Source organism: Corythoichthys intestinalis, chromosome 1 (assembly GCF_030265065.1).
Source record: "Corythoichthys intestinalis isolate RoL2023-P3 chromosome 1, ASM3026506v1, whole genome shotgun sequence".
In the NCBI taxonomy this organism is placed as follows: Eukaryota; Metazoa; Chordata; class Actinopteri; order Syngnathiformes; family Syngnathidae; genus Corythoichthys; species Corythoichthys intestinalis.
The window spans coordinates 53,604,932-53,632,690 of NC_080395.1; the positions used below are offsets into that span (position 1 = coordinate 53,604,932).

Sequence of the window (27,759 nt, forward strand, 5' to 3'; positions counted from 1 at the left end):
GCTCGCCAGAAGTTGTCTGCATTGGGATCCCTTCCTGCTCACGCACATCCTAACACCTCAGGTGCTATTTGCCATTTACTTGGCTGGAATATAAAGAATATGCCGGCAGGAATAAGACTCGGGTACAGGTTTGGTGATATCTTCAACCTGCGTGGACTTCAAGCCAAAACCAAGACTTCAGTCATATGAGTGTATGGACTACAGTACTCAGATGATAACGCCATTGTAGCCCACAAGGAAAAAGATCTCCAACACGCTATAGATGCATTAACAATGCCTACATGGGGCCTGATACTCAATATCAAGAAAACACAAGTCCTCGATCAGCAACCTTGGGCCCAACCAAACTCAATGTGCAGACTTTGGAAAAATGTGGAGACTTTCAACTACCTGGGAAGTTGCCTGTCATCCAAAGCCAATATTGATGCTGAAATCCCCTGAAGAATACAAGGACCCCCTATTTGAAAGATGCAGTCCTGTGTCTTTAACAACAAAGATATTTTCAAGAATACCAAAATGAAGGTGTACAAAGCTGTTGTCCTACCAACCCTCCTCTATGGCTCTGAAACCTGGGTTACCTACTCCCACAACCTCCCAGAAGGGATTGCAAACGACAACTTGGCTTGATGACTGCCAAAAGTCAGCCTCTGTAATTTGTCTGGGCTGTAGGTTAGGGTGATGAAGTGGTCTGCGCTGCACCGCGGGGCCTTTCAGCATTCTCCCTCTTTCGCCTTCCTCTCCCTTTACTACCTGGGCATTCACCTTAGGTCCCGGCGCAGATTGCTGGCTGGGCGCCGACGGGGTGTCACTCCTTCCAAGTGGGGATCCTTTCCTGCCCTGGGCCTAGTGGTCCGTGGGGGTCCCGCGGTGTGCCATTTCGGTTGGCTGGGGGTCCGGGAGGGCAGGTGGGGGCGGTTGTGAGGGGCGGTGTCCAAACTTACAGGTGATTTACATAATGCTCGGTTCCCTAACTCACATTGCTGAATTGTGTGAACTCCATCCCGCCTAAACACGTCTTCTTTTGACTTACCATCCCCCCTCTTCTCCTCCATTATTAGGCCCCACACATGTTGTCCACGGGTAAATATAATTACCTAATGACACCACGACTATGTTCACAAGGAGCATAGGCGTGTAATACTACATTTCTTGTTGTTGTTTATTCTTCTCCTCTTCTGACTGCTTCCTTCTCCCCATTGCCCCTTCCTGTTCGCTGCTTTCTCCAAATAATTAAAACATTACAAAGAACCACAATGGGAGTATATCAAACTCCTATGTGATACATCAAAACTGTTCAGACCATGAGTTCAATTAGATTCCTATTCTTTGTGTCTAAGCAGCTGAACAGAGCAGGTAAAAAAAAAAAAGTAGATGGTCATTCTTTTTGCCAGTATTGAGAAGGAAAATTTTCCCTTCTATGTTTAGCAAGGCGATGTTCCTGAATTGGCTGACTTGTTTGGAGTTTTCTTTCTTCGGAATGAAAACCACTAGTTCTTCGAGTAGTGTGACACACAATGTAAAATATAAATTCAAAACAAAAGTCATTTTTACTGTAAGTGCTTGAAACATAGTTGGACAGAGAATGACACACATCGTATGTTCTGAAAGGAGTGCAAAGCTATTTCTTTTCTATATATAAATGTGATTCACATTACTTTGATTCCAACCATAGCGAAGGTTTGAATTGTTATTTTCAAACAACAAACAACATCAAAAGTCTGGTCACTAATATATTTTACGTAACATAATATTAAGGAGGTGTAATTGGATTATTTTCTTCTTAATTTTAGATCAATCCAATTCTAATTCTGCCACCCAAAAATAAAAGCACAATATAAATAAAATATATAGGGTGACATAAAAGGCTTTGGGCACAGTGGATGTACACAAACTTTTCATGCCACTGTATTGCGTGCATGCTCATCAATCTACTATGGTATCATTACAGAATTATAATTGTTGTGTGGTTCTACAAATAGTTTTGACTATCAATAACAATGGAATGATGAAATAAATAATAACAAAATATAATAATACATAAAACCAAATTAAAATTATGAATAAACAAAATAACAATGGAATAACACCATTCGATTATAAGAATTTGGTAGGTACAGTGGTGCACCAAGTCCCAGGAAAGGTGTCAGTCCTTATATTTCCGCAGCTATCCCAGAGCTCTGCTTGGAAGACGGGGAAAAAAATGGCTCAATTCTCAGGGTCTAGGGGGTTGTGGGCAGTAAGGTAACACCTAGAAGCAAGCCATGCAATTAAAAAGAAATGAGCAAATAAAATCAATGAGGATCATTTACACTGTAGTGTCACAGGACTAAACAGAGGGCAACACAACTCTTTGTCTTAATTAGGGAAAAATGTATGTGGCGTGGCAAAATCCAAGATGGCAATACAATGGTCTTAGCAAACAAATTCTTATAAAAAGAGAGATACAAGAAGTCTTATATTGTGCTGTGCCGATATGTGCCGGTGCAGGCTGGGGCCAGTGACGACAGCGGCTGTGAGGGTTTGCTTTGCGAAGTCAAGCAGGTCTTGGCAATTGTTTCAGTCAGCGGTATGCCAAAAGAATGCCACACCAGTCATTTAGCTGGTATACAATGGAGTAGTCAAATAAGCTTGATGCTCAACACAAAAAAGGTTAACACTGACCCAAAACTCTTCTTAAAAGCTGTGTGGCAGGACAAAGGACTCAAATCCTGAAGGACTGCTGGTTTTTCATATGTACTCTGTATAAGGCTGTTCTGTATTCTACTGCACTAATTTGTGTTGAACTCTACTGTAGTATGCTTTACAAGATTGTACACTGTGCAACAATACAGTTCTGCCTAGATCAGTCAAATAGCACAATAATGTAATCCCATTTTCATTGCAATCCCAACCAGCCTCTCGAAAAATAAAATCAGTGTTATTACAATTGAGTGGAATCCAATATAGAGAAGTCCTTTCTTATTCATGTTGTATATACCGTACACAGATACTGTACAACATGTGACAACCATCTTTCAATAACATTGTTTGTCTGACAGATGTAGATGATATATATAGATTCTGATGAAGCAGTGAGAAAAAAAAACAAACAAAAAAAACATCTTGTCTGTCTAAGGGTGCTTTAACCAGGGGATGACAAGACAAATGATAATGATGTGTCCGTCATGATGCAGAGCTGGCTATATTTGTCAAAATGGCAGTTGAGGGATGGCCTTGTATGGAATGGACACAACACTCAACAGGAGCAAACACATAATCTCACACATGAAAACAAACCTAGCTTCCTTCAGGTTTATACACATTGTTCTTAGTTTTCGTTCTTCTATACAAGATGGCAATGACATCCATCCATTCTATATAAAGTGTGTGCGGGAACCTATCGCAATTGATTTTAGGTAGAAGGGAGTGTACACCGCCAGCCGAACATAGGGCACATCCGGACAAATTGTCTAACTCATAGTAGGCCTATGGAAATTTAGGGTCTTTAATTAATCTATAATGTATGCTTTTGTTACGCACGAGGAAATCAGAACTCCAAGAGAAACAGGCGCATCCTGGTATTTGTAACATCTAACCAGTCGGATTTTGCAATTAAAGACATGTACAGAAATGCAATTGTTATTTCAAAGGCTCCTTCATGCAGGCCTTTTGCATTCAAAACGTGACCATATACTGTACAGATCAGATCACATAAAAATGTGAAAAAGAATAATAACTTCAATGTGAGAAGATAAAATGTTTTATTCACCCCATTTTTTTTTAAACGGAGGACTCTGGCGATTCACATACTAGGATTATACACAATCCCTATACAATGCATGATTAAAGATAAAGCTACTAATTTCAATTATTTGTATTTAACATACATAACAATACTGGATGTCGGGACATGACAGTAAATGAAAGTTAGATTACAAGTAGTAATAATAATTCTGAAAATGGAAATAGTTCTTTTAAATTCTGAAAACAAATTTTGCAGCATGCCCTCATTTTCCCAATTATATACTGTATGTAGAACATTGCGTTCCATTGTCTTGATATCATTGTGAAAACCAACACGCCCTACAGTTTTTGGTCATATGCAACATTTGATTTATGAATAAAGCTTTTCTTCTGTAGTTTGTTGACACAACCTCAAGTTTCAGATTTGGCACACGATCATCCAGAAGAAACAAACTGACAAAATAAAATGCAATACGTTAACAAAAAATCCATATTGAAAAAATATTATTGAATTATGTGAAGTTCTTAAGTAACTAAAATCTTTACTCTTAGTTCCCTGGAGTAAAATGAGGCACGAGTGTATTTTTCACTGTCTGTAAATTTTGAAAGCTCATTATTTAAAAAAAAAAAAAAAAAAAAAGCTCGTCTGCTGCAAACAAGTAATGTAATTGGTTCTTGGATTGAGTTATTATTGTGCAATGGCCCCCATATTTTAGCATAATCACTAGAACACTAATTGTATTAAATTGCAATCGACATTTTCAATGTACAATAGAGTTACTAATAATGCTATTTCCGTAATAACTCAATACACACTGTATATTATATCGAGGAACAACAAGTACTAAGCCAACTATAAAGCCTGGCTTTAAAAAGTTTGAATTATTGGATTTAAAGTTCTAGTTAAAAGGCTTTGCACCTTTCTTCAATACATTAAAAAAAAAAAAACATACAAATAAAGTAAACTGTTATGTTTCAGCTGATTTATTCAAAATTGTAGACCTGCCCCAGGCTGGGAAGACTGAATCTGCAATAGGTAAAACGCCTGGTGTAAAGCAGTGGTGTCCAAACAATTCCACATAGGGCCGCAGTGGGTGCTGGATTTCATTCCTACAAAACAAGATGACATCTTTTCACCAATCTGGTGTCTCACAAGTATAATCAGTTGATTGCAGTCAGGTGCTGCTTGTTTTAGCACAAACTTCATTGGTTCAACTGTCTGTGCTTGATTGGTAGGAACAAAAACCAGGACCCACAGCGGCCCTTGAGGACAGATTTGGACACCCATGGTGTAAAGAAATACAAGACAAGACATACAAGACCACTGATAATCTCCCTCGATCTGGGGCTCCATGCAAGATCTCACCCGGTGGCGTCAAAATGATCACAAGAGCGGTGAGCAAAAATCCCAGAACCACACGGGGGGACCTAGTGAATGACCGACAGAGAGCTGGGACCACAGTAACAAAAGCTACTATCAGTAACACAATGTGCCGCCAGCACTCAAATCCTGCACTGCCAGACGTGTCCCCTTGCTGAAGAAAGTACACGTCCAGGCCTCTCTGCGGTTCGCTATAGAGCATTTGGATGATCCAGAAGAGGACTGGGAGAATGTGTTATGGTCAGATGAAACCAAAATAGAACTTTTTGGTAGAAACACAGGTTCTCGTGTTTGGAGGAGAAAGAATACTGAATTGCATCCGAAGAACACCATACCCACTGTGAAGCATGGGGGTGGAAACATGTTTTTGGGCTGTTTTTCTGCAAAGTGACCAAGACAACTGATCTGTGTAAAGGAAAGAATGAATGGGGCCATGTATCGAGAGATTTTGAGTGAAAATCCATCGGCAAGGGCATTGAAGATGAGACGTGGCTGGGTCTTTCAGCATGACAATGATCCCAAACACACAGCCAGGGCAACAAAGGAGTGGCTTCGTAAGAAGCATTTCGAGGTCCTGGAGTGGCCTAGCCAGTCTCCAGATCTCAACCCCATAGAAAATCTGTGGAGGGAGTTAAAAGTCCGTGTTGCCCAACGACAGCCCCAAACCATCACTGCTCTAGGGGAGATCTGCATAGAGGAATGGGCCAAAATACCGGCAACAGTGTGTGAAAAGCTTGTGAAGAGTTACAGAAAACGTTTGGCCTCCGTTATTGCCAACAAAGGGTACATAACAAAGTATTGAGATGAACTTTTGGTATTGATCAAATACTTATTTTCCACCATGATTTGCAAATAGATTCTATAAAAATCAAACAATGTGATTTTCTGTTTTTTTTTTTTTTTTTCCACATTCTGTCCCCCATGGTTGAGGTTTACCCATGCTGACAATTACAGGCCTCTCTAACATTTTCAAGTGGGAGAACTTGCACAATTAGTGGTTGGCTAAATACTTATTTGCCCCACTGTACAATTAAGATCTATACATTTCCACCAACATCTTAAGGGTTTTCTTCCTCTCAACAGATTTAAAATTCAGTAGCAGCAGAAGCCTTTCCCAATACAACCAAGAACAACGTCCCATTGCGACATTGGATTTGCCACTTCACAAGAGAACAAGACACTAACTTTTTAACAGTTGTCATAAAGCTGAGACATTTCATTCAGTACACAGGGGCGTATGTTGAACTGAGGCTTCAGACATGCCACCAGAGAGAACACATGCTATGTAGTCTGGAAGCTTTTTGCACTGCAGACCTGTCACAAATCAGCCAATGATTTAGAAGTAGATTTTGTTGCACAGTCCTCAGACACATCTTGTGCTATAATTCACCTCATTTAAGAAATAAAACAGCAAGTGTGATGGTAGTATACATGACAAATAAAGCATTAGCCTGCAAAATATATATCCGGGGGGAACATTCAATGTGTCTCCTTTCTTTGTCTGCTTTCTTAACAGTGAGGCTTTCTGCAAGCAGCTACTTACAGCCTAACTGCAGTGCTCTATTACTCACTGCTGGAAACTCGACAGAAAATATGTTTGCCTAGAATCTGCTCTCCTTTATCAATCCCTAACAGCAGGGACCACAGCCATCTTTAACCACTCAGCCCAGGTCCTTCCAATAGAAAACACTTTTGCACAGTTGCACACAGAAAAAAGCGAAGGAATGGCTGAACAAATACGATTTCAGTTTTGTCTCTGTAAAGCTTTCGGAGTAGAACCAAACGTAGCACGTCTGACTGAATTCCCACAGAAACTATTCCACGACAGCCATGAAAAAGTAACATTGCTGACTTGAAAAGACACAACAGATAAATACACGCACATGAGAAATAGATGTACCCCCCCCCCCCACACACACACACACACCAGATTAAATAGTTTACTTACCAGTAAAAGTGTTCCATTCAAGATCGAGGTCAGCCTGGTTTGCGAGACAGCCTCTCATAACATTTTGACAGTAGTTTTGGCAGGGCTTGAGCCCAGGAATGTTTCGGCAGTATGGGCAGTACAGCATCCTGGTCATTGCCCTAACACATGCAGGAGCAACATTCACCTAGAGAGCCAGCAAATATACAGAAAGAAGAGTGAAATACATATATGTATATTCAGTAAAATCTATTAAAGGAATAAAAGTTACAGTACATTTCAAATGTGGACAGCAATCAATCCTCTCGATCATATATACAGTGCTTAGCAAATTTATTAGTCCTCTACAACGATGAAGCTCTTTTATTTTCACTGAGCTTTTTCCGCAAAAAATCAGATTGTTCACTTTCTATTAGGGATGTCCTGATCGAATGTTTTAGCACCTGAGTCCGAGCCACCTGATTTTGAGACTCTGCCCATACCAGGTCCCGATCCGATACTTAAAAAAAAAAAAAAAAAAGTTTTTTGTTTTGTTTTTATTTGAACAAAAGTTCCAACCATGTTACAGTACTGTACTTTTTACAGTACTTCCTCTTCCGCTTTTTCCAGGAGTGTTGCAGAGTATAAAACTATTTTTGTATCTTTTGGCAATACCATTGTATTTCTGGATTATTTTGTTACTTTTTAGCCCTTAAAAAGAAAAAAATATATAAATTCGGCCTGCATGATATTGGAAAACAATATCATTGCGATTTTTGGGGGGGTTGCGATATTATATTGCGATATTAAAACTAGAAAAATTTTCTGCAGATAACTTGAATAGCTCTGTTTGGGATAGGCCTGAACGATATTGGAAAAAATTAACATTGCGATATATTTTACGAAGGCTCCACCCTTACTTTTAGCATTGGTTGCACTGGTGCGCCTAACTTTTTTCTTAAGGTGCACTAGCATAAAATGGAGGCGCACCCACATTTTTCATTGCATCACCTTTAACGCCATACTTTTAATCACTCTCAATTTAACATTCATATAATTCGTATGAGAGAGTCCACTCAAATTCACTTATGCTTTGACTCTGACACTGCCGAGAACAGTCTCGTACTTACACAATGAATGAGTTGACACAGCACACTTAAGACTGTGTACCAAGCTTAACGATGATTACCACCTTCATGTCTTTGATCCTAGATCTACCGACGCATCGCTGGGCAGATCAAAGCTACAACTTGTTAATCATTGTTAGCTTTGAGTACCAAATGCCAGCTGCACTGGTGACGAAGAATAACAGTTTGGTTGCACTGCTTAGCAGGAGAGAGGTTGAAAGGCTGTATGAGCATGAAGCAGAAAAGCATATATATATTTTTTTAAATTAAAAACTCGATCCGTTTCACCATTATCCGATCCTCTGAAAAATGACGCGATCGGCCTGATTTCCGATTACTTGATCGGAATGGGACATCCCTACTTATATGCAACATGGGTGAACTGGATAGTATCTTAACTGACTTTGGGGGAGACTGGTTGCCAGGCCATCGCAGGGTGAAATCCCAACAGATATTTCCTGATAAAGAAACCAACTAATGTGCATGTATTTGGAATGAAGTAAGAAGACAGAAACCTGTTTTCCTACTCAATGGAGTTTTGACCACTTTGGAAAATATAAACAGTTTGTTTGTTTAGATCATTTAAAGAAGCTGGTGCATGGACATTGTTAAATACATTTATTTTGCACCGAACACTTCACATAGCCCGAGTTTAGAAATGTAAACATGCACTAGATAAAACAGCGTGACAAAAGAAGGTTTTCAACTCTGTCCATCATGATCTTTTGTGAAGGAGGTGCCTTTTGTTATTGGGACTTGCTACTGCAATGGCTTGAGTGAAAGTGACAGAATTCTCACATCTGCTTCCCTTCAGAGGTGAGGATGCAGAACGGGGAGTACATCTGATAATTGGCCTGTCAGCCTCTGTATTCATGCTTGACTTTAGATTGTGTCCAGCATGTACCCCTGAGACTGCTGTTCGTCTGTGTGTTAGAGTGGTAACACATCAGACAGCAGCAGTCATAAGGTGGAAACCACTGCCTACTTTCTGAAGCTTTGACTTCACCTATCATATGTCATTATGTGAGACAGTTTAGACAGGGAAATTGTACGTAGAAAAAGGTTTGATTTGATACTTTACATTTTTCTACTTTACTAACAAATATTTGTATTTTGTGATAATGATTGAAACAAACAAACATTTGATGAACCAGGAAGTAGTTAAAAACAATGGATCAAATAAACACATGATGATTGGATAGTAAATAGAGAATGCCTACTGCAAATACCTACCGACCTACACTACCCACACTACCCACCTGCCTGCCTGCGTACCTACCTACATATTTAAAGAACGATGAGTAAATTAAAAACTTAGTGATACATTCATTCATATTTCATGTCACTTAACCTTACAAATGTTGTGGGTGGTGATTGAGCCTATCCCAGTTGGTCATGTGCAGCAGGCAAGGTACACCCTGAACTGGTTGCCAGTCAAACACAGGGCACAATGAGACAAACAATCACTCACATTCAAATTTATACCTACAGAACATTTGGAGAAGTCAATTACCCTACCACACGTTTTTGGGATGTAGGAGGAAAAGTGGAGTGCCCTGGAGAAAGCCCACGCAGGTACGGGCAGAACATCTAAACTCAACATAGCTAAACAAATACAACTATCATAATTTTTAGACTATAACGGGCTACTTTTTTCCCCACTGCTTATAGTCCATTGCAGTTTATGGAGCTGCATATCTTTGGATAAAAATATCCCCAAACAATGTGGAAACTTGTGGCTTATACTTCAGTGTCGTTTATATAGGAGCAAATACTGTTTTCTTGTAAAAATTTGGGGTGCAGCTCAAGTCAAGAATGCTTTAGTCAAAACATTCAGGTAAATATTAAATTGATGAGAAACATTGAAAAATTAAAACAAGAATAAAAAAATAAAACATACTCTTTAATAACAGTGTCAGTGACATTTGAGGCTCTGTAACTTTTATCTTTTTCTGTTAGTATTGCTGTCTTTTCTTTGATTTGGTTCAATGAACATGTTATTCTGTGCGAAAACAAGCAGATGAGAGAAGCTCAGGAAAGAGGCAACCAGTGGGATATAGTCTATTAGTGCACTTGCTGCAACTGTTTGGCAGCTGGCAGCAAGGATCAAATTCAACATCTTTGACATTTGCAATCTGCCACTGATATCACGCAATGTCTTGTAAGAAAGCCATTACAGCTAGGTTGCTTGTTGCCATTTTCCACTGCTTCGTGTCATCTGTTTGTGTTATGGTAAATTGTTTATATCGCTCCAGGAGTAACGTTAACAGGGTGACATTTTTAGCAAACGAGGGACATACCGCATCACAGTTAACAAGGTTGTAAAATATCATGCTCGGCTTAGACACAGCCATTTCTCATTTTGAAGACAGACATTAAAGAACTTGCATCTAATAAATCCCAAAGCCGCCATAATAAAGACTGTTTTGTTGGAGACAAAGTACAAGTATTTATGGTGGTATGTAAAGTCAAGTGCAGACATTTACCGGATATGAAATAATGGTTTGTTAAGCACCGCTTGCAATATATGTTTCTATTTTAGTAAGCGGAGGGCTTGAGATGATTTAATGAGGTGAAAAAATAATAATAATAAAAAACATAACAAACCTCTACATTGCTTTACACTGTTTCAGTGCTTTAATATGAGTTAAATACATTGGACAAATGTTTTGTATCTTTTTTGCATGTAATATTCTTTCTGTAATTTTATTCAAGTGTTCGATGATTATGATTTTTTATTCCAAAGAAAGAAACAAAAAAGGAAATTTGTCTTGAAAAAAGCTTTATAAAAGAATGATATACATACATTCACTGTAGTAGCTGTTTTTAGTATCCATAACACGAGCAGCAGCAGTGGAATGATTTTTGTATTATCATTATGACATGCATTGCGAATTATCGCCTTTTGTGGAAATAGAAAAGTTCTTGAAAGATGTTGCCTATGAAGGTTGATGCGAGAGGCAATCAATGTCAAGACACTTTTTATGTGGACGTTTCATCTGTACACTCAAAACATTCTAGCAGTTTAACCCTTGTCTTGTGTTAGGAATCAGCCCATATTTTTGCTATTGAAATAAATTTGATCTGTAAATTAACTTGGCCTGAAAATACTAAACCTTTGCAATATTGTTTTCGGGTCAAGACTGACCCTTTTTCAAGTTTGGATATTTCAAAAGTACCATTGATTTTTGCATACGAAAATTTGAAAACGGGTAGATTCTGACCCCAACACAATACCAGGGATAAACAAGTTTAAACTGCAAATGAGTTTTGTAAACCTTCAAAATGTTACACCCGAAAGAAGCCTGCAAGCAGAGCTGTCTTATCCTTAGTTGTATATTGTTGCTTTGCCCTGCCTAGTCGTTTGTTTTGTGCCCTGGATGAAGGGTAATCTCATAATCTTGTTAGCACATCTTTACAGTTGAGTGACTGGAATAGAGAATTTCACAGCAGGCTGAGGACAAGACTGGGGAGCAAGATGCTCCAAATCCAATGTAAGATTAATACACTGTAATCTACTCAATTGATGTATACGATAGCGCTGCATAGTGTGTGTGAATACTGTATAAATAGGACAATACAATGTGAGTGGGAGCATGTGGAGAAAGTGGCCTGCTCATCAACCTTCTGCTTTAAATGAGCAGTGTGAGCTGTTCATCTGCCAAATAATTCTGCTGCCATAAATTTGTCCTTTTATCAAGGATTAAACTATCTATTCTAAATGTAGTGTGCTTGAACACTGACTGTACAAAGGCTTGAGTCACGAGCCGATATGCTCACCTGATTTCACAGCCCTTTTAAAAATTCGTGCCATATTATCAACAAAGAGAAGACACATGACAGACAGTTTGCAAAAGGCTCTTGGAAAATATCACCTTCCTGATCCAACTGGGTGTTGTCATGCACATATGGTGTGAACTCCCTTCAGGAGAGCAGCTGAAATTGCTTGGTGACACTTGTGAGAAATGACAATATCTTTGCAAGCTACCAAGGCCAATCAAGGAGAACACTGGTGGGACAGCAAAACTGATGCCAAGAATTTGTCTCAGTCGTTCTGTCATAATTTTTGTTATTGAGCACATTGCTTTCACAGTGATTGGACACGGGTGTGGAACTGTGTTGGGGACCCAATGTCCCCACACAATTACACAGCCATTAGCGTCGATAGCACTATGAGTAATTTACCATTGTGCAAAACAGATTGCCACTTGCTTCAAATACAAACATGACAAACAAAACACCTTGGGATGAATGTTACTTTCAATAATATATATATATATATATATATATATATATATATATATATATATATATATATATATATATATATATATATATATAAAGAAGAAGAACATTAAACTCATATTAGAATCATTCCTTACAAGTAGCTTGTCTCTACTCACAGAAAGCTACAGTAAATCCTAAAATCCCACATCAAATGTTTGCCTCCTGCAGCACTGACAAGTTGGCTAATGTCTAATCATGCTGTCAGATTTCTGCTCAGCAAGAAAAGAGACTGGAATGTTTTTTAGATGCTTGATGGGGGGGAAAACGCTCAGACCTTCTATGATCAAAAACAGCTGAGTAAAATGCTTTCATTATCCTTATGTTATGATTGTATTTTTTATTGCCAAAACTTAATTACAGGTAAATCTAAAGTCCATCCATCCATCCATTATCTTCCGCTTATTCCGGGGTCGGGTCGCGGGGGCAGCAGCTTCAGCAGGGAAGCCCAGACTTCCCTCTCCCCAGCCACTTCAGCCAGCTCCTCCGGCGGGATTCCAAGGTGTTCCCAGGCCAGCCGAGTGACATAGTCTCTCCAGCGTGTCCTGGGTCGACCCCGGGGCCTCCCGCCGGTGGGACATGCCCGGAACACCTCTCCAGGGAGGTGTCCAGGAGGCATCCGAACCAGATGCCCGAGCCACCTCAACTGGCTCCTCTCAACGCGGAGGAGTAGCGGCTCGACACCAAGCCACTCCCGGATGACCGAGCTTCTCACCCGATCTCTAAGGGAGAGCCCGGACACCCTGCGGAGGAAACTCATTTCGGCCGCTTGTATCCGTGATCTTGTTCTTTCGGTCACGACCCACAGCTTGTGACCATAGGTGAGGGTAGGAACGTAGATCGACCGGTAAATCGAGAGCTTCGCCTTTTGGCTCAGCTCCTTCTTCACCACAACGTATCACTGCAGACGCTGCACCGATCCGCCTATCAATCTCCCGCTCCCTCCTACCCTCACTCGTGAACAAGACCCCAAGATACTTGAACTCCTCCACTTGGGGCAGGATCTCATCCCCGACCCGGAGAGGGCATGCCACCCTTTTCCGGCTGAGGACCATGGTCTCGGATTTGGAGGTGCTGATCTTCATCCCAACCGCTTCACACTCAGCTGCAAACCGCCCCAGTGAGAGTTGGAGGTCACGGCTTGATGAAGCCAACAGCACCACATCATCTGCAAAAAGCAGAGATGCAATGCTGAGGCCACCAAACCGGACACCCTCAACGCTTCGGCTGCGCCTAGAAATTCTGTCCATAAAAATTATGAACAGAATCGGTGACAAAGGGCAGCCTTGGCGGAGTCCAATCCTCACTGGGAACGAATTCGACTTACTGCCGGCAATGCGGACCAGACTCTGACACCGGTCGTACAGGGACCGAACAGCCCTTGCCAAGGGGCTCGGTACCCCGTACTCCCGGAGCACCCTCCACAGGACTCCCCTAGGCACACGGTCGAACGCCTTCACCAAATCCACAAAACACATGTAGACTGGTTGGGCGAACTCCCATGCACCCTCGAGGACCCTGCCGAGGGTGTAGAGCTGGTCCACTGTTCCACGGCCGGGACGAAAACCACACTGCTCCTCCTGAATCCGAGATTCGACTTCCCGACGGACCCTCCTCTCCAGCACCCCTGAATAGACTTTACCGGGGAGGCTGAGGAGTGTGATCCCTCTATAATTGGAACACACCCTCCGGTCCCCCTTTTGGGGACCACCACCCCGGTCGGCCAATCCAGAGGCACTCTCCCCGATGTCCACGCGATGTTGTAGAGGCGTGTCAGCCATGACAGCCCTACAACATCCAGAGCCTTTAGGAACTCCGGGCGGATCTCATCTACCCCTGGGGCTTTGCCACCGAGGAGCTTACCAACCGCCTCAGTGACTTCAACCCCAGAGATCGAAGAGCCCACCTCGGAGTCCCCAGACTCTGCTTCCTCAAAGGAAGGCGTGTCGGTGGAATTGAGGAGGGCTTCGAAGTATTCTCTCCACCGACTCACGACGTCCCGAGTCGAGGTCAGCAGTACACCATCTTCACTATACACAGTGTTAATAGTGCACTGCTAGCCAGCCGGTACCTGTCAGCTGCCTCCGGAGTCCCACAGGCCAAAAAGGCCCGATAGGCCTCCTTCTTCAGCTTGACGGCATCCCTTACCGCTGGTGTCCACCAGTGGGTTCGGGGATTGACGCCACGACAGGCACCAACCACCTTACGGCCACAGCTCTGATCGGCCGCCTCAACAATGGAGGTGCGGAACATGGCCCACTCGGACTCAATGTCCCCCACCTCCCCCGGGACAAGGGAGAAGTTCTGCCGGAGGTGGGTGTTGAAGCCCTTTCTGACAGGGGATTCTGCCAGACGTTCCCAGCAGACCCTCATAATACGTTTGGGCCTGCCAGGTCTGACCAGCATCTTCCCCCACCATCGGAACCAACACACCACCAGGTGGTGATCAGTTGACAGCTCCGCCCCTCTCTTCACCCGAGTGTCCAAAACATGCGGCCGCAAGTCCGATGACACGATAACAAAGTCGATCATCGAACTGCGGCCTAGGGTGTCCTGGTGCCAAGTGCACATATGGACACCCTTATGTTTGAACATGGTGTTTGTTATGGACAATCCGTGACGAGCACAGAAGTCCAATAACAGAACACCGCTCGGGTTCTGATCAGGGGGGCCGTTCCTCCCAATCACGCCCCTCCAGGTCTCACTGTCATTGCCCACATGAGCGTTGAAGTCCCCCAGCAGAACGAGGGAGTCCACAGAGGGGGCACTCTCCAGCACACCCTCCAAGGACTCCAAAAAGGGTGGGTACTCTGAACTGCTGTTTGGTGCATAAGCACAAACAACAGTCAGGACCCGTCCCCCCACCCGAAGGCGGAGGGAGGCTACCCTCTCGTCTACTGGGGTAAACCCCAGCGTACAGGCACCAAGCCTGGGGGCAATAAGTATGCCCACACCTGCTCGGCGCCTCTCACCGTGGGCAACTCCAGAGTGGAAGAGGGTCCAACCCCTCTCGAGAGGACTGGTATCAGAGCCCAAACTGTGTGTGGAGGAGAGTCCAACTATATCTAGTTGGAACTTCTCTGCCTCACACACCAGCTCGGGTTCCTTCCCCGCCAGAGAGGTGACATTCCATGTCCCAAGAGTTAGCTTCTGTAGCCGGGGGTCGGACCTCCAAGGCCCCCGCCCAAATTGCTACGCACCCGACCCCTTTGGCCCTTCCCACAGGTGGTGAGCCCATGGGAAGGCGGACCCACGTTGCCTTTTCGGGCTGTGCCCGGCCGGACCCCATGGGAAAAGGCCCGGCCACCAGACGCTCGCCTTCGAGCCCCACCCCCAGGCCTGGCTCCAGGGGGGGGCCCCGGTAACCCGCGTCCGGGTAAGGGAAACTTGGATCCTGTAATTTTCTCCATCATAAGGGGTCTTGTGAGCCATTCTTTGTCTGGCCCCTCACCTAGGACCTGTTTGCCATGGGTGACCCTGCCAGGGGCTTAAAGCCCCCAGACAACATAGCTCCTAGGATCATTGGGACACGCAAACCCCTCCACCACGATAAGGTGATGACTCAGGGAGGAGGGTAAATCTAAAGTAAATATAAAAATCCTTACGTTTGTAAAATTGCAAATATTGAGCTTTCAAAAAAATTTAATTACCTACTCCTTGTCCACTTTATTTCAGTTAAAGTGCCTATGACAGCAAAAAGCATGTTTATTTGATATTTCACGTCGCATTGTATGCTCCTGAATGAAATGGACCGCTTGGATGAGTGTGGAAGCGATCAATATATTTATTCAATTTCTTGTATCCTGCACCATGAAAATGAGTGACTTTTGGCCGGAGTCTGGATTTAGGAAGAAGGCGAATGTGAAGTCAGTGGACTAATCATCTTCACTATAAACCATACTATCGTATACAGAAGAAAATGCGGATTCAGCTGATTTTGCTGATTAATTTGTTTATTTTTCGAATCACTCCTGCCCAATGTGCTGCAGGCGTTTGTTGCTGCACCAGGGAGAGGCGTATGAGCTTTTTTGGGTTTCAATAAGATCCTGTTCACCGCTAAAAATGAGCAAAACAAGTCTGACAACTGTGGGACAATTGGACGGACGAGGAAGTGAGTAAGCTACGTGTTTTATATTATCTCAAATACTGGATCATAGCACACGTTTTAATAAAGAGGTGGGTTGCATTTTGTGGGGGATAATGCCCCCTGTCCGCTGAGAGGGCAGGTCGGGCCGCCTCCCTCGACCGATGACCAGCGGTTTGTCACACACCATGGTTGGCGGTCGATGAACACTCGTGCTCGGGCAGCCACGCACTCTCGTCTGCGGTTCTTGATTGTGTAGAGACTTCCACCCCTCTCGGCCGCCTTCGTGCGCCTGCCGAGAGATCGGTATCCTCAGCTTGGGCTAGGGCAGCCACACACGCTGACGTCGGCCGGTTTGCTCACTGAGAATGCGCCACTTTTGGCCTTTATTCCTCCGCTGCGTTCCCGCGGATGAGCACTGCCTGCCTGCCGCGGCCGCAGCAGGGGAACGACGAGACGAAGCTTGCTCGCCACCGGGCCGATTGAAGACGATCACCCCTACCGCCGGGTGTGACATAAATCTGGGTAATTTTGTGTGATTATTCGTGTTCGAAAGGCGAGGAAGACACTTGGAGGAGCCGGTCGGTTCAGGTTAGCATGTAGCCTAGCTATTAGTCTCCGAGTCCCAGCAGGGAAATAACAAGAGCAGGACTAACTCCGGTGGCATAAAATACTGTTCGAGCAGTTTAATAAGTCTGCAGTTTTGACCATTATACAGTAACTTAGTCCTGTCATACTGAATAAATGCATTTTTAATATTTCATATTCCATTTAGCACAAGACTGCTATTTGTCATGACCATACAATTTATTTAGCAACCGGGGAAAAATACTTAGATACAAAAAAATATCCTGTAAAAATATTTGAGTAGAGAGAAAAAACAATGATGACTTTTACAGTCTACTCTAGTCATCAGCCTTTTGTTTGCTCTGAATCTTCCTTCTTCTCCAAGTACAACTCAAAAATATATGGCTGTATGCCAAAGGCTTCCCCTTGAATTGACAATATCACTTGAAAGATCCACACGTGAACCAGAATCACTGAAAAAACGCTTCCTCCTCCATTGGGCTGAATAATAAATCAGCTGAAATCGCTACACCGCCGACATCATCATCTAGATGGAGGCACCAGAGCGCGAACAGCAGATTAAAAGACTCATTTCTCATCATCTGCGCTTTGCCAAATATTTGTATATAGTCGAATCGTCTCAAAATATGATTTTAATTCCAGTAATAATGCTATCTAAGATTTTTTTTTATCGTGTCATAGGCACTTTGTTAATAATGTTCATTAACTCAACTCAAACATTTTTTTAGTTTAATTTGCTTATTAATTACACTCCCCCACGAATCCCCCCAACACATAGATAATATTCATCCATTTGTTCATTTATTCATAAACTCAACATTTCAAAATGAATGAAAAAGAGAAAAATAATAAAACGCGAGAAGGGTCTGTCTGTGAACTGCAAGACGGAGGTGTAATGTGTCTAAGCCTAACCTTATTTCTAGCCCTAAACTAGCACATTATCCAAACAGTTACACTTGTCAACTCTGGGACAGAAATATTCATTAATGGTGCATTTGCTACAAGTGCTTTACCATTATGATACGATGCGGCCACAACACAAGGTGTTCACGATGTATTGTAAGTTAGACAACCTGAGAGGGACAGCATCAATTTGAAATTTGCATAAAATCACACTTTAGCAGTTGGGTGCTGATGACATTCCAACAAACGAAGTGGTGTGTATGTAGTTTTTTTTTTTTTTTTTTTTGGTTTTACTTCCTGGTGTAGAGGTCAGAGCGGTTTTAAAAAGCCTTGCTATGTGTGCACAAGGCCTTAATCGAAACGGCTGCATTAATGTTTAAGCAATAGAAACATAATATTAAATGTATTAATTAGGGTTGTCAAAATTATCGCGTTAACGGGCGGTAATTAATTTTTTAAATTAATCACGTTAAAATATTTGACGCAATTAACGCACATGTCCCCCTCAGACAGTATTCTGCCTTTTGGTAAGTTTTACAGCAAGGCTTTTTGTGCTGTCTAACAGCGAACTCTTGTGGTTGCTTTGCGACATGGTTTATTGTTTTCTTGCTAGTTCAATATGGCTGCACGACGTCTCGGGCTGACGCCTACGTTGTAATGTTGTGCTTATATGATCCTTGGACAAGATTTGTCCGTAAGTATGGTTGTTGTAAAGAATGTACATATTATGTTAGTAAGCGAAATGTTATATTTTTTGTATGAGACGCTTTTTGTTTATGTTTAGTGAACCTGTATAGCGTGCCAAGCTAACGTTGTTGCTAATGCAATTCTTGTGTACTTTTTTTTGTAGTTTCACTACGGTCTAAAGAGGACAATGGTTTGAGGCCATTTTATTAATAAATCAGATGAAAAAGGAAGAAGTTTGATTTTTAAGGCGTCGTTCACTAGCTGTCTAGCTTTGGAAAAAGTAGACGCTTCGGAGTGAAGACAGCATAGACAGATTTAAATGAAAGTAGAGTGAAATGCCCACTACAGTCCTTATGTACCGTATGTTAAATGTATATATCCATCTTGTGTCTTATCTTTCCATTCCAACAAATTATTTTACAGAATATATATATAATTTACAGAAACATATGGCACATTTTATAGATGGTTTGAATTGCGATTAATTGCGATTAATTACGATTAATTAATTTTTAAGCTGTAATTAACTCGATTAAAAATTTTAATCGTTTGACAGCCCTAGTATTAATATTTATTACCTAATTATTAAATGTGCTAAAGTTATGCTATTGATTTAAGCTTACTTAAAAGGTAAGAACAAACACAATGTATTTAATTAAGTCGAACTTTTTGTAAAACTTTCTGTGTTTACACTATTCAATCTACACTGCAAATTTATAACATCTTAATCAGAATATTTTTTTAAGAATGTAGTTAAATAATTTCTTCCTTTTTGTTTTGAGTGTTAAAGATTAGTTAACAAATTAATGTGTCTCATTATTCCACTTTAAGTAAATATTACTATTCGTTCTTATTAAGCTCATTCATGTACATAAAAGTTGATAATTTTTCACCTAAATCTATGTTATGTTTTATAATATTCCGAATATTGAATGGTTTTCGATGCACTTATTTTGTTCATATGGAACTTTCTATTTCCCCAAAACCTTCACCTCAAGTTAAGACTCCCTGTACTTCTAATCTTCAATGTAGGATGAAGCCTAAGATGATTCTAGAGTGGCTGCTGTGAATCAATGCATGTCTGACTGTCTTGTCAGAATAATAATAATGTGGGCAGATGTGTGACTCAATAAAAGAGCACAGCGGTCCCCCTTGCGACCTGCATGAGTCAGCTCAATTGTCTGTCTTTTGCGCACTATGGGTTGGACCTACTGATTTATCCTGACATGAACCATGTTATGTGGCATGTCTAAAGCAGCAGTTGGGACTGTTTATTTAATTTACTGAGACAAGCGCAAACATGTTAAAAGCCTGCCTCTTGCAAGTGGCACTGCACCATGAGCCATTTACCATCTCTTGTGGTTACATGACATGCATAGAATATATTGTTGTCCCTTTGCATCACTGGTTCTGAGATAAAATGCATTCTCTGTCCACCTGAGGGAAGGCCAGCGTCCTATCCTAAATGTCAGAGGAAAAGAGATCTCATTTGTTTGCAAGCAAATGGCAGGACACATGCTGACAACCAACTCTAAGAGCATGTTAAATAAAAATGTGGTGGAATTCTGCTTGATTTAAGATGTCACGTGAGAAACATCATGTTATCTGGTGGCGCAGTCAGCTAAGGTGTCTCGATGTCACAAAAAGTTGAGTAGGAAAGAGATACAGTATATTTTTCTTAAATTCATCGATTTTCTTGGTTTCTCTGAGTATCATGCTGCTCAATATGGCTGGTTTGAGAGTAAGTATCATTAAGAAGTAACACATTATCAAGCACATCCTGTAGTCCTGTAGTATTATGTCTTTGTATTTCAAAACACATGGTGTTGGATATTCTTCCAACATTGTACAGTTCGTCACAGATCAAAATATTTTAATTAAAAAAAGGCATCTCTTCTGCAGCACATTTCGCTATGATGTGCCAAACCTTTTTTGAGCCAGTTACCATCTGCCATTACAGCACTGAGGCCGAGGCCTCATCCCAGGCAAGCTGTGAGCGCCAGCGAGAGAGGACAAGACAGACGCTGAGCTAAAGGGTGAGAGACAAGTGTGTGTGGTGCATTTTTGGGTGGGGAATTAATTTGAGAAAGATTAGATATTGCAAATTATATTTCCAAAGCTAAACTTTGTAAAGGAAGGAATGGTTATAGTTTATGACAGTGTGCAATCTTAATCGTGAGACTAAGCATACAAAATATAACAATTGGTCTCTAGTTTCTCTCACCACTTCAGAATCAGAATCAGAATGGGTTTATTGTCATTATACAAATGTACAACGAGATTGGAGGAGCTTCTCCTTTACAGTGCAAAAGAAATAAAGTTAAAAAAGGAAGCTTAAAAATATATACGTACAAAATAGGCAAATTGTGCACAGTACAATTGAGGTTCAGTGTAAGGGTCACAATATTAAATAATATGTATTGCATTGCACATTGAGTTGTTAAGTGAAAATAATAAATAAATGAAAACAAGAAAATATACTGATTTGGTAATCTTCGGATACACATTTTATTTTCACAGTTCGAAGTTCAAAACAACAACAAGAAGAAAATAACTCCCATTATTTTCTCACCTCCACAACACAAAGAGTAAATGATCAATATTTGATTGATGATTTAACATTCATTCATCTTCAGTACCGCTTATGCTCTTGAGGGTGCTGGAGCCTATCCCAGCAGGAGGGGGCACATCCTGAACTGGTTGACAGTCGCTGTGATAATTTTATTTTTGTGATTATTTTAATTTCAAATTTAATTTATCATAGCTAATATTGTGTGTGGATATTTCATTTCTTAGGTAACGTTAGGGGTCCTTTTTTTGCAGACTGTCGGTATGCTCCAGCGTAACATGTGACGAAAGTGGACTTTCATGCCAGCCTTGGTTTTGCAATTTGGCAAATGGGTGTACTGGAGCAGCAAGAGTATTTCCTTGACGGTTTCATGGCCAATTTATCACCTTTACCTTGCAGCCACAGTAATAGGGCGGTAGGTGGGTCCAACACATTTTCTCTATGGCATGGCTTCCGGGGCGTGGCCTCCTTTTCATCTGGGCTACCGGTTGTGGGGGTGTGTGGTCGGGCTCCGGTCCTGCGCTGCCCCCTGCTGGCTTCTCGGTGCTTCCCTGCTTCTGCCTTCCCCTCTCCTTTCTGCCCAGGTATCCTCCTTGGGCTCTGGCACGGGTCGCTGGCTGAGTAGGTGTTGGCCACTCCCAGTGGGTACCCTGCGGTGTGCCATGTTGGTTGGGGGGTTGCGCCAGTGGCTGGTGGGCCGGTTAAGTGGGTGGTGGTGGCTAAGGGTGTGTGGGGTGGTTGTGCGTCCCTTCACAGAATGCCTGTTAATGGGGGTGTGCTTGGTACAGGGGACCACGCTGGGTCCCAGGGGGATGACGGTGGTCCCCTTGCTGGAGCTGCGGGTGGAGGGATGGGCTGTGCTGGCCATACCCCTCCCCCACCCCCCCGATTGGCAGGGGAGGGGCTGTGGCCCTGGGGCAGACCCCGGGCAGCATTTTTCTACTTGTCTACAGGACTATCACGCATGTAATGGGATTCGGACATGGCTGGGTGCAATTAGGCTAGGTTCATACTGGAGGTCTTAATGCACGAATCTGATTTTTTCGTGTTTTTACGACTCGAGTGAGGAACTCGAACTTCATTGTCTGAATGAGACAAGCCGCACAGAAGTGGACCATTTCGAATCCGAATCTCTGGGTCAATTTATATGAACCTAGCCTTAGACACACTCAAATAGAGAAACTATCGGTGCCAGGATTAGCTGTTGGTCAGGCAGCATAGAATAGGATATCAGCATATCCACACTTACAAGTGATTCACATAATACTGGGTTCTACACCTCACATTGCAGATTTGTGTAGGCTCCACACCACCTAATTGCATCTCTTTCTGACTCTTCACCCCTCCTTTTTCTCCGTAGTCATCCGCCCCCTACATGGTGTCAACCAGAAATAAAATTAGCTAACGATGGCACGAATATATTCCATAATTAGTGTAGGTGTTGAATGTATTTCTTGTTGTTGCTTGTTCTTCTCTTTTGTTTTTATCTCCTTTTCTAATTTTCTTTCTGTCCCTCCATAACCCCTTCCTGTTCACTGTGTTTTCCTAATAAATGAAACAATAAATAAGCACAATGAGAGCATATCATACTCTCATGTGAGACATTAAAACTGTTCAGACAAATAGGACACTCAGATTCCCATTCTCCATGTCAAGCAGCTGAACAGGTAAAAAAATCTTTATTATGTAATATTTCTAAAAATAATCCCAAACCAAATCACAGGGTTTGTGGTCGGGTATTGTGAGGGGTCACACACAGATATGAGTGATTAGGAAGTGGGCGTTCTCCAAGTGCCAATTCAGAACACAGATCTCCATTACCAACATCAAATGCTAATCTGTCCGTTAGGTTTGCTTGCACTTCTTTATTCCAAGCTCTGAGCAAATTAATTTCTCCATTCGTCAGTTATAGCACAACAAACATGCTGTTTTTTTTTTTTTTTTTCAAAGGAAACCTGGTCATTGAAGCAACAGAGTAATGTTAATAAGTGACACATCCCACCATCTTTCCAAGATTGGGTGTTAGATACCATATACAATGGAAAAATTCTTACAGATTAAGTGCATCATATAAAAATATATATTGACAGTAGGCTACTGACTGAATGCTACAGTCTGTTTTAAATATGTGATGTAGAATATAGAGAGCAACAGAAATAACCATTGAAAAGGAAAAAAATAAATAAAATGGCTGGACATTAATTGAAGAACCCTTATGCTTACTGTTAAAATTTTCTGCCAGTTCGTGATAATGAGATAAATACAGTATTACAGTTTAAACCATCAGGAAAAAAATATTCCATTTTTACAAAATACCCTGCTTCCTTCCATCATCACGCCTCAATAGGCACCAGGGAAGAGGCTGGATCCCGTGCACATGTAGTGTAAGTGATAAGTGCTCTAAATACCAAACTTTAAACCGTTCAAAAGGTCCAAATCCCCACAATCTTCTCTGAGCAGGTCTTAATGTGACTGGACTGTGTTTTAAGTACCCGTTGGATAAAACTCTTAATGGTCATCATAAACTGTAATCCAGAGAGATTCTGTTCTTAATCCCAGAGTGGGGTCCATGACAGTGTTCAGTTGGAACGCAGTAAAATCCCATTTTATGGAGTGATATCTCTTCTATTCTGACTTCTTCGCAAAGCAGTAATTATGCACGGCTCCTCGCTGTTTGCATATTGTCCCGTGAAAATAAACACGGGGAATTGGACAAGGATGATTGAAAGAAGTTTTCTCTACGTTTCCTCCCTCATTACATTATTACAATAATATGTATATTATATATATATATATATGTTCCTTAGGAAAGAGGAAACTGAAACCATCAAGCGACATCTGTCACTTGCAAATAATATTGCAACATATTACAGTATTTGTTTTTTTTATTTCAATAATGCTGGAATTTAATGAAAGTTTGTCAAATAATATATGTTAGTGTACAAATAAATATTTTAAATTCATGAAAAAACAGACACATTACGTCTGTTTTTTTTTTTTTTTTGTTTCCTGGCAGAATCAGCGACCTAATTTCCACACTTCTCTCTGGAGCTTTTTGTTACTGCTAGTGTGTAAAAACAAATCATGGGCAACCACTTGTGAATTGCTTCTGAGTTGAGGTGAAGGAGTTCATGTTAGGTTTTGTTACAACATCCATTAAAGCTCTTAATTTCCAGTGTCCTTGTTTGGCAGTTCTGGTCTGGAGTAATTTTTCCCCCTCTCTGTGCCTCAGCTAAATAGAACCACAACACCTTTAACTAATAATTGTACAGTACGTGCCCATCTTAATTGTGTGCAAGATCAAAATGCACAGAAAGTCATTTCTGCACACTTTCTGTGACGAAGTATTGAAAAATCCAAAAAGACATTGAAACTGGCCTTAAATCAATAGTGATGTGATCACTTGAAATTGGCCTTGAATCAGTGACCAGCTACAGTTATACTAGAGATAGATTCATTAAGGGCTTTGTACACTGAAAGCTGTGGGAAGAGGAGGTAATTCTTGGGTCAAGGTGATTTGTCATGTCGAGCTACTTTTCACCTCCAGTTTATAGGCGGTCACCATCTTGACAGCCTTCAGCGATGCCACACTGTTTCCTGGCTGTACTTCATAATTGATGATGGGGCAGGGAATGTGGGATTTGATCCTGACTGTGTGTGCCTGTTAGGTCTAGGACTTGCACAATTCACCATTTTCTATTGGATGTTTTTTTTGTTGTTTTTTTTAAATCACATTTTCCTTGACATGCTAAAAGCTAAACATAATGACTATTGAGAGTTGGTTAAATTAATTCATTTAAATGATAAAAAAAAAAAAAAAAAAAAAAAAGTATTCCCTATCAACCACATTCTAGTGACATCCCAATCCATTTTGAAAATGTTTTTTTTTTTTTTTTTTTTTTTATACATCCAACTAATATTCTAAAAAAATATATTTTTTAAATAAATTATGTATCAATGCCAGCTATGGCTCATATTCCGAACAACATATATTTCCCCCCAAAACAGGAATGTGCCAAGAGTTTGGCATTAAGTCTGCACTTTTTTAAAATACCGTTCAGTTTAAAAGTGTAGTCTGCATTCCCCAGCCCCCTTCTTTTTTTTAAGCTCTTTTAGGTTTTTGGAAAGCTAATTGGTTTTGTACTGTTTTGAAATGAAATGCAATTAATTGCATTTTCCCATAGTATACTATTAGGTTAATTCCTCCACTAAATTTCTTTCAGTTTAAACACACACACACTTAAATCACAAAAAGCAACATTAACTCACCTTGGCAACTCTGTTGGCAACTTCCCGGCCAACCATCAGGCCCTGGACAAATGTCCGTGCAGCAATCAAGGCCCTTGTGACTTGAGCCTTCAGTTTCCTGGGCACATCTCCAAAGGGCTTGAGCTGATCTGAGTATTTACTGATACACTCCAGGTAATCGTCTGTGAAGTGGTACTGGGAGTTCAGTAGCTGGAACATCTGCTCCAGCAGTCTAGACCAGAAATCATTGAGCATTTCCTCCAGGTTGACATTGCCCCCTGTGTAGTAGCGCTTGAGCTCAGTGAACAGATCCTGGAACACCTCTGAGTTTTTCATATACAGCTTCCCAAATGTCCTTGAAAACATGCTGTTCAGAGACCTTTCTGAATTGTCCAGGAGTTCCAAGAAAAACTCTGCATGGATTGATATGAAAGAGGGAAAATGGAAGAGGAAAAAAAAAAAACATATATTATATTGCTGACATTTATACTATGTAATACATTTTTAAATTAACAAATGGCTCACATACAGTGTCTGTCATAATATTCACCTCTTGGATGTTTCCCCCTTTTATAGAATTCAAAATCAATCATGGTCAAAACAATTTGGTACTTTAACCACAAAAATTGATTGGAAAAACATTTTTAATTTCAAAGTGAAAACAGATTTCTCCAGAGTAATGTCGACGATATATAACTATATAGATAAAAATAATTTTTTGCATAATTTTTCACCCTCTTCAAGTCAGTATTTTGTAGATGCACTTTTGGCTGCATCACAGTAGCGAGTCTGTGTGCATAATTCTCAATCAGTCTTGTACATTGGCCACTGCAGTTTTGCTTCATTCTTCATTGCAAAACTGCTCAAACTCTGTCAGGTTGCGGGGGTATCGGGCATGACCAGTCCTTTTCGAGTCCAGCCACAATGTGCAATGTGCATAATTATGTCATAAAGTCCGTATTTAAGTACAAACATCACAGACCATAAGTAATGAAATATTATAATGTACATTAAGATTTTCCTTTTTAGACACAGATATGTATATATGCATCAACATTATGGTAAGCTTCAATTATTCCTTTCATGTTCTTGAAAAAAATCAATTCAGAGCCCAATTATCATAAAAAATTACGAAAAATATCTTCTTTATCTTTCACAAACTGTATTCTTTCATCCTTCATTGGATAATTCAGAAATTAATCAAATCTAATAATTAACCATTAACTACAAACTGGATTCGGTTGAAGTTGGGAAATTGTGTAAAATGTAAATAAAAACAAAATACAATGATTTGAAAATCCTTTTCAACCTATATTTAATTGAATACAATACAAAGACAACAAATTTAATGCTCAACTTTATTTTTCAAATAATAATTAAAACTTAGAATTTCATGGCTGCAACACGTGCAGTAGAAGTTGGGAAAGGGCATGTTTACCACTTCGTTACATCACCTTTCCTTTTAATAACACTTAATAAACATTTCGAAAGAGAGGAGACTAATTCTCTTAGCATCTCGTGGAATTCTTTCCCATTCTTGCTTGATTAACAGCTTCAGTTGTTCAACAGTCCGGAGTCTTCTCTATCGTATTTCACGCTTCATAATGCGCCACACATTTTCAATGGGAGACAGGTCTGGACTGCAAGTGGACCAGGGGAGAACCTTGACTCTTTTATTTCGAAGCCACGCTGTTGTATCACGTGCAGAATGTGGCTTGGCATTATCTTGCAGAAATAAGCAGCGGCGTCCATGAAAAAGACGTCGCTTGAATGGCAACGTATTTTGCTCCAAAATCTGTATGTACTTGTTATGTTGCCTTCACAGAAATGTAAGTCAACCATGCCATGGGAACTAATGCACCCCCATACCGTCACAGATGCTGGCTTTTGAACTTTGCATTGATAACAGTCCGGATGGTACGCTTCCTCTTTGGTCCGGAGTGTCCAGTGTTTCCAAAAACAATTTGAAAAGTGGACTCATCAGACCACAAAACACTTTTCCATTGTGCATCAGTCCATTTTACATGAGCTCGGGCCCAGAGAACCCGGCAGCGTTTCTGGATGTTGTTCATAAACGGCTTTTGCTTTGCATGGTAGAGTTTTAACCCGCACTTACTGATGTAGTGACGAACTGTATTTACTGACAGTGGTTTTCTGAAGTTTTCCTGAGCCCATTTGGTGATATCCTTTTTTAAGGCAGTGCCGTCTGAGGGATCGAAGGTCAATGTCATTCAGTCTTGGTTTCCAGCCGTGGCGCTT

General features: G+C 41.1%; 1 protein-coding gene across 4 annotated transcripts in view; it reads right to left on the minus strand.

Annotated features, from left to right (window-relative positions):
- Nucleotides 1-27,759, minus strand: part of gpc6a (glypican 6a) — a 168,786-nt gene that overhangs the window by 40,779 nt on the left and 100,248 nt on the right. For all 4 annotated transcript variants that reach the window (XM_057832554.1, XM_057832546.1, XM_057832538.1 and 1 more), the window contains exons 3-4: nucleotides 25,522-25,913; nucleotides 7,053-7,218 (exon numbers count right to left, since the gene is read on the minus strand). In XM_057832554.1, the coding sequence (XP_057688537.1) occupies nucleotides 7,053-7,218; nucleotides 25,522-25,913 (558 nt within the window). The remainder of the gene's footprint in view (nucleotides 1-7,052; nucleotides 7,219-25,521; nucleotides 25,914-27,759) is intronic.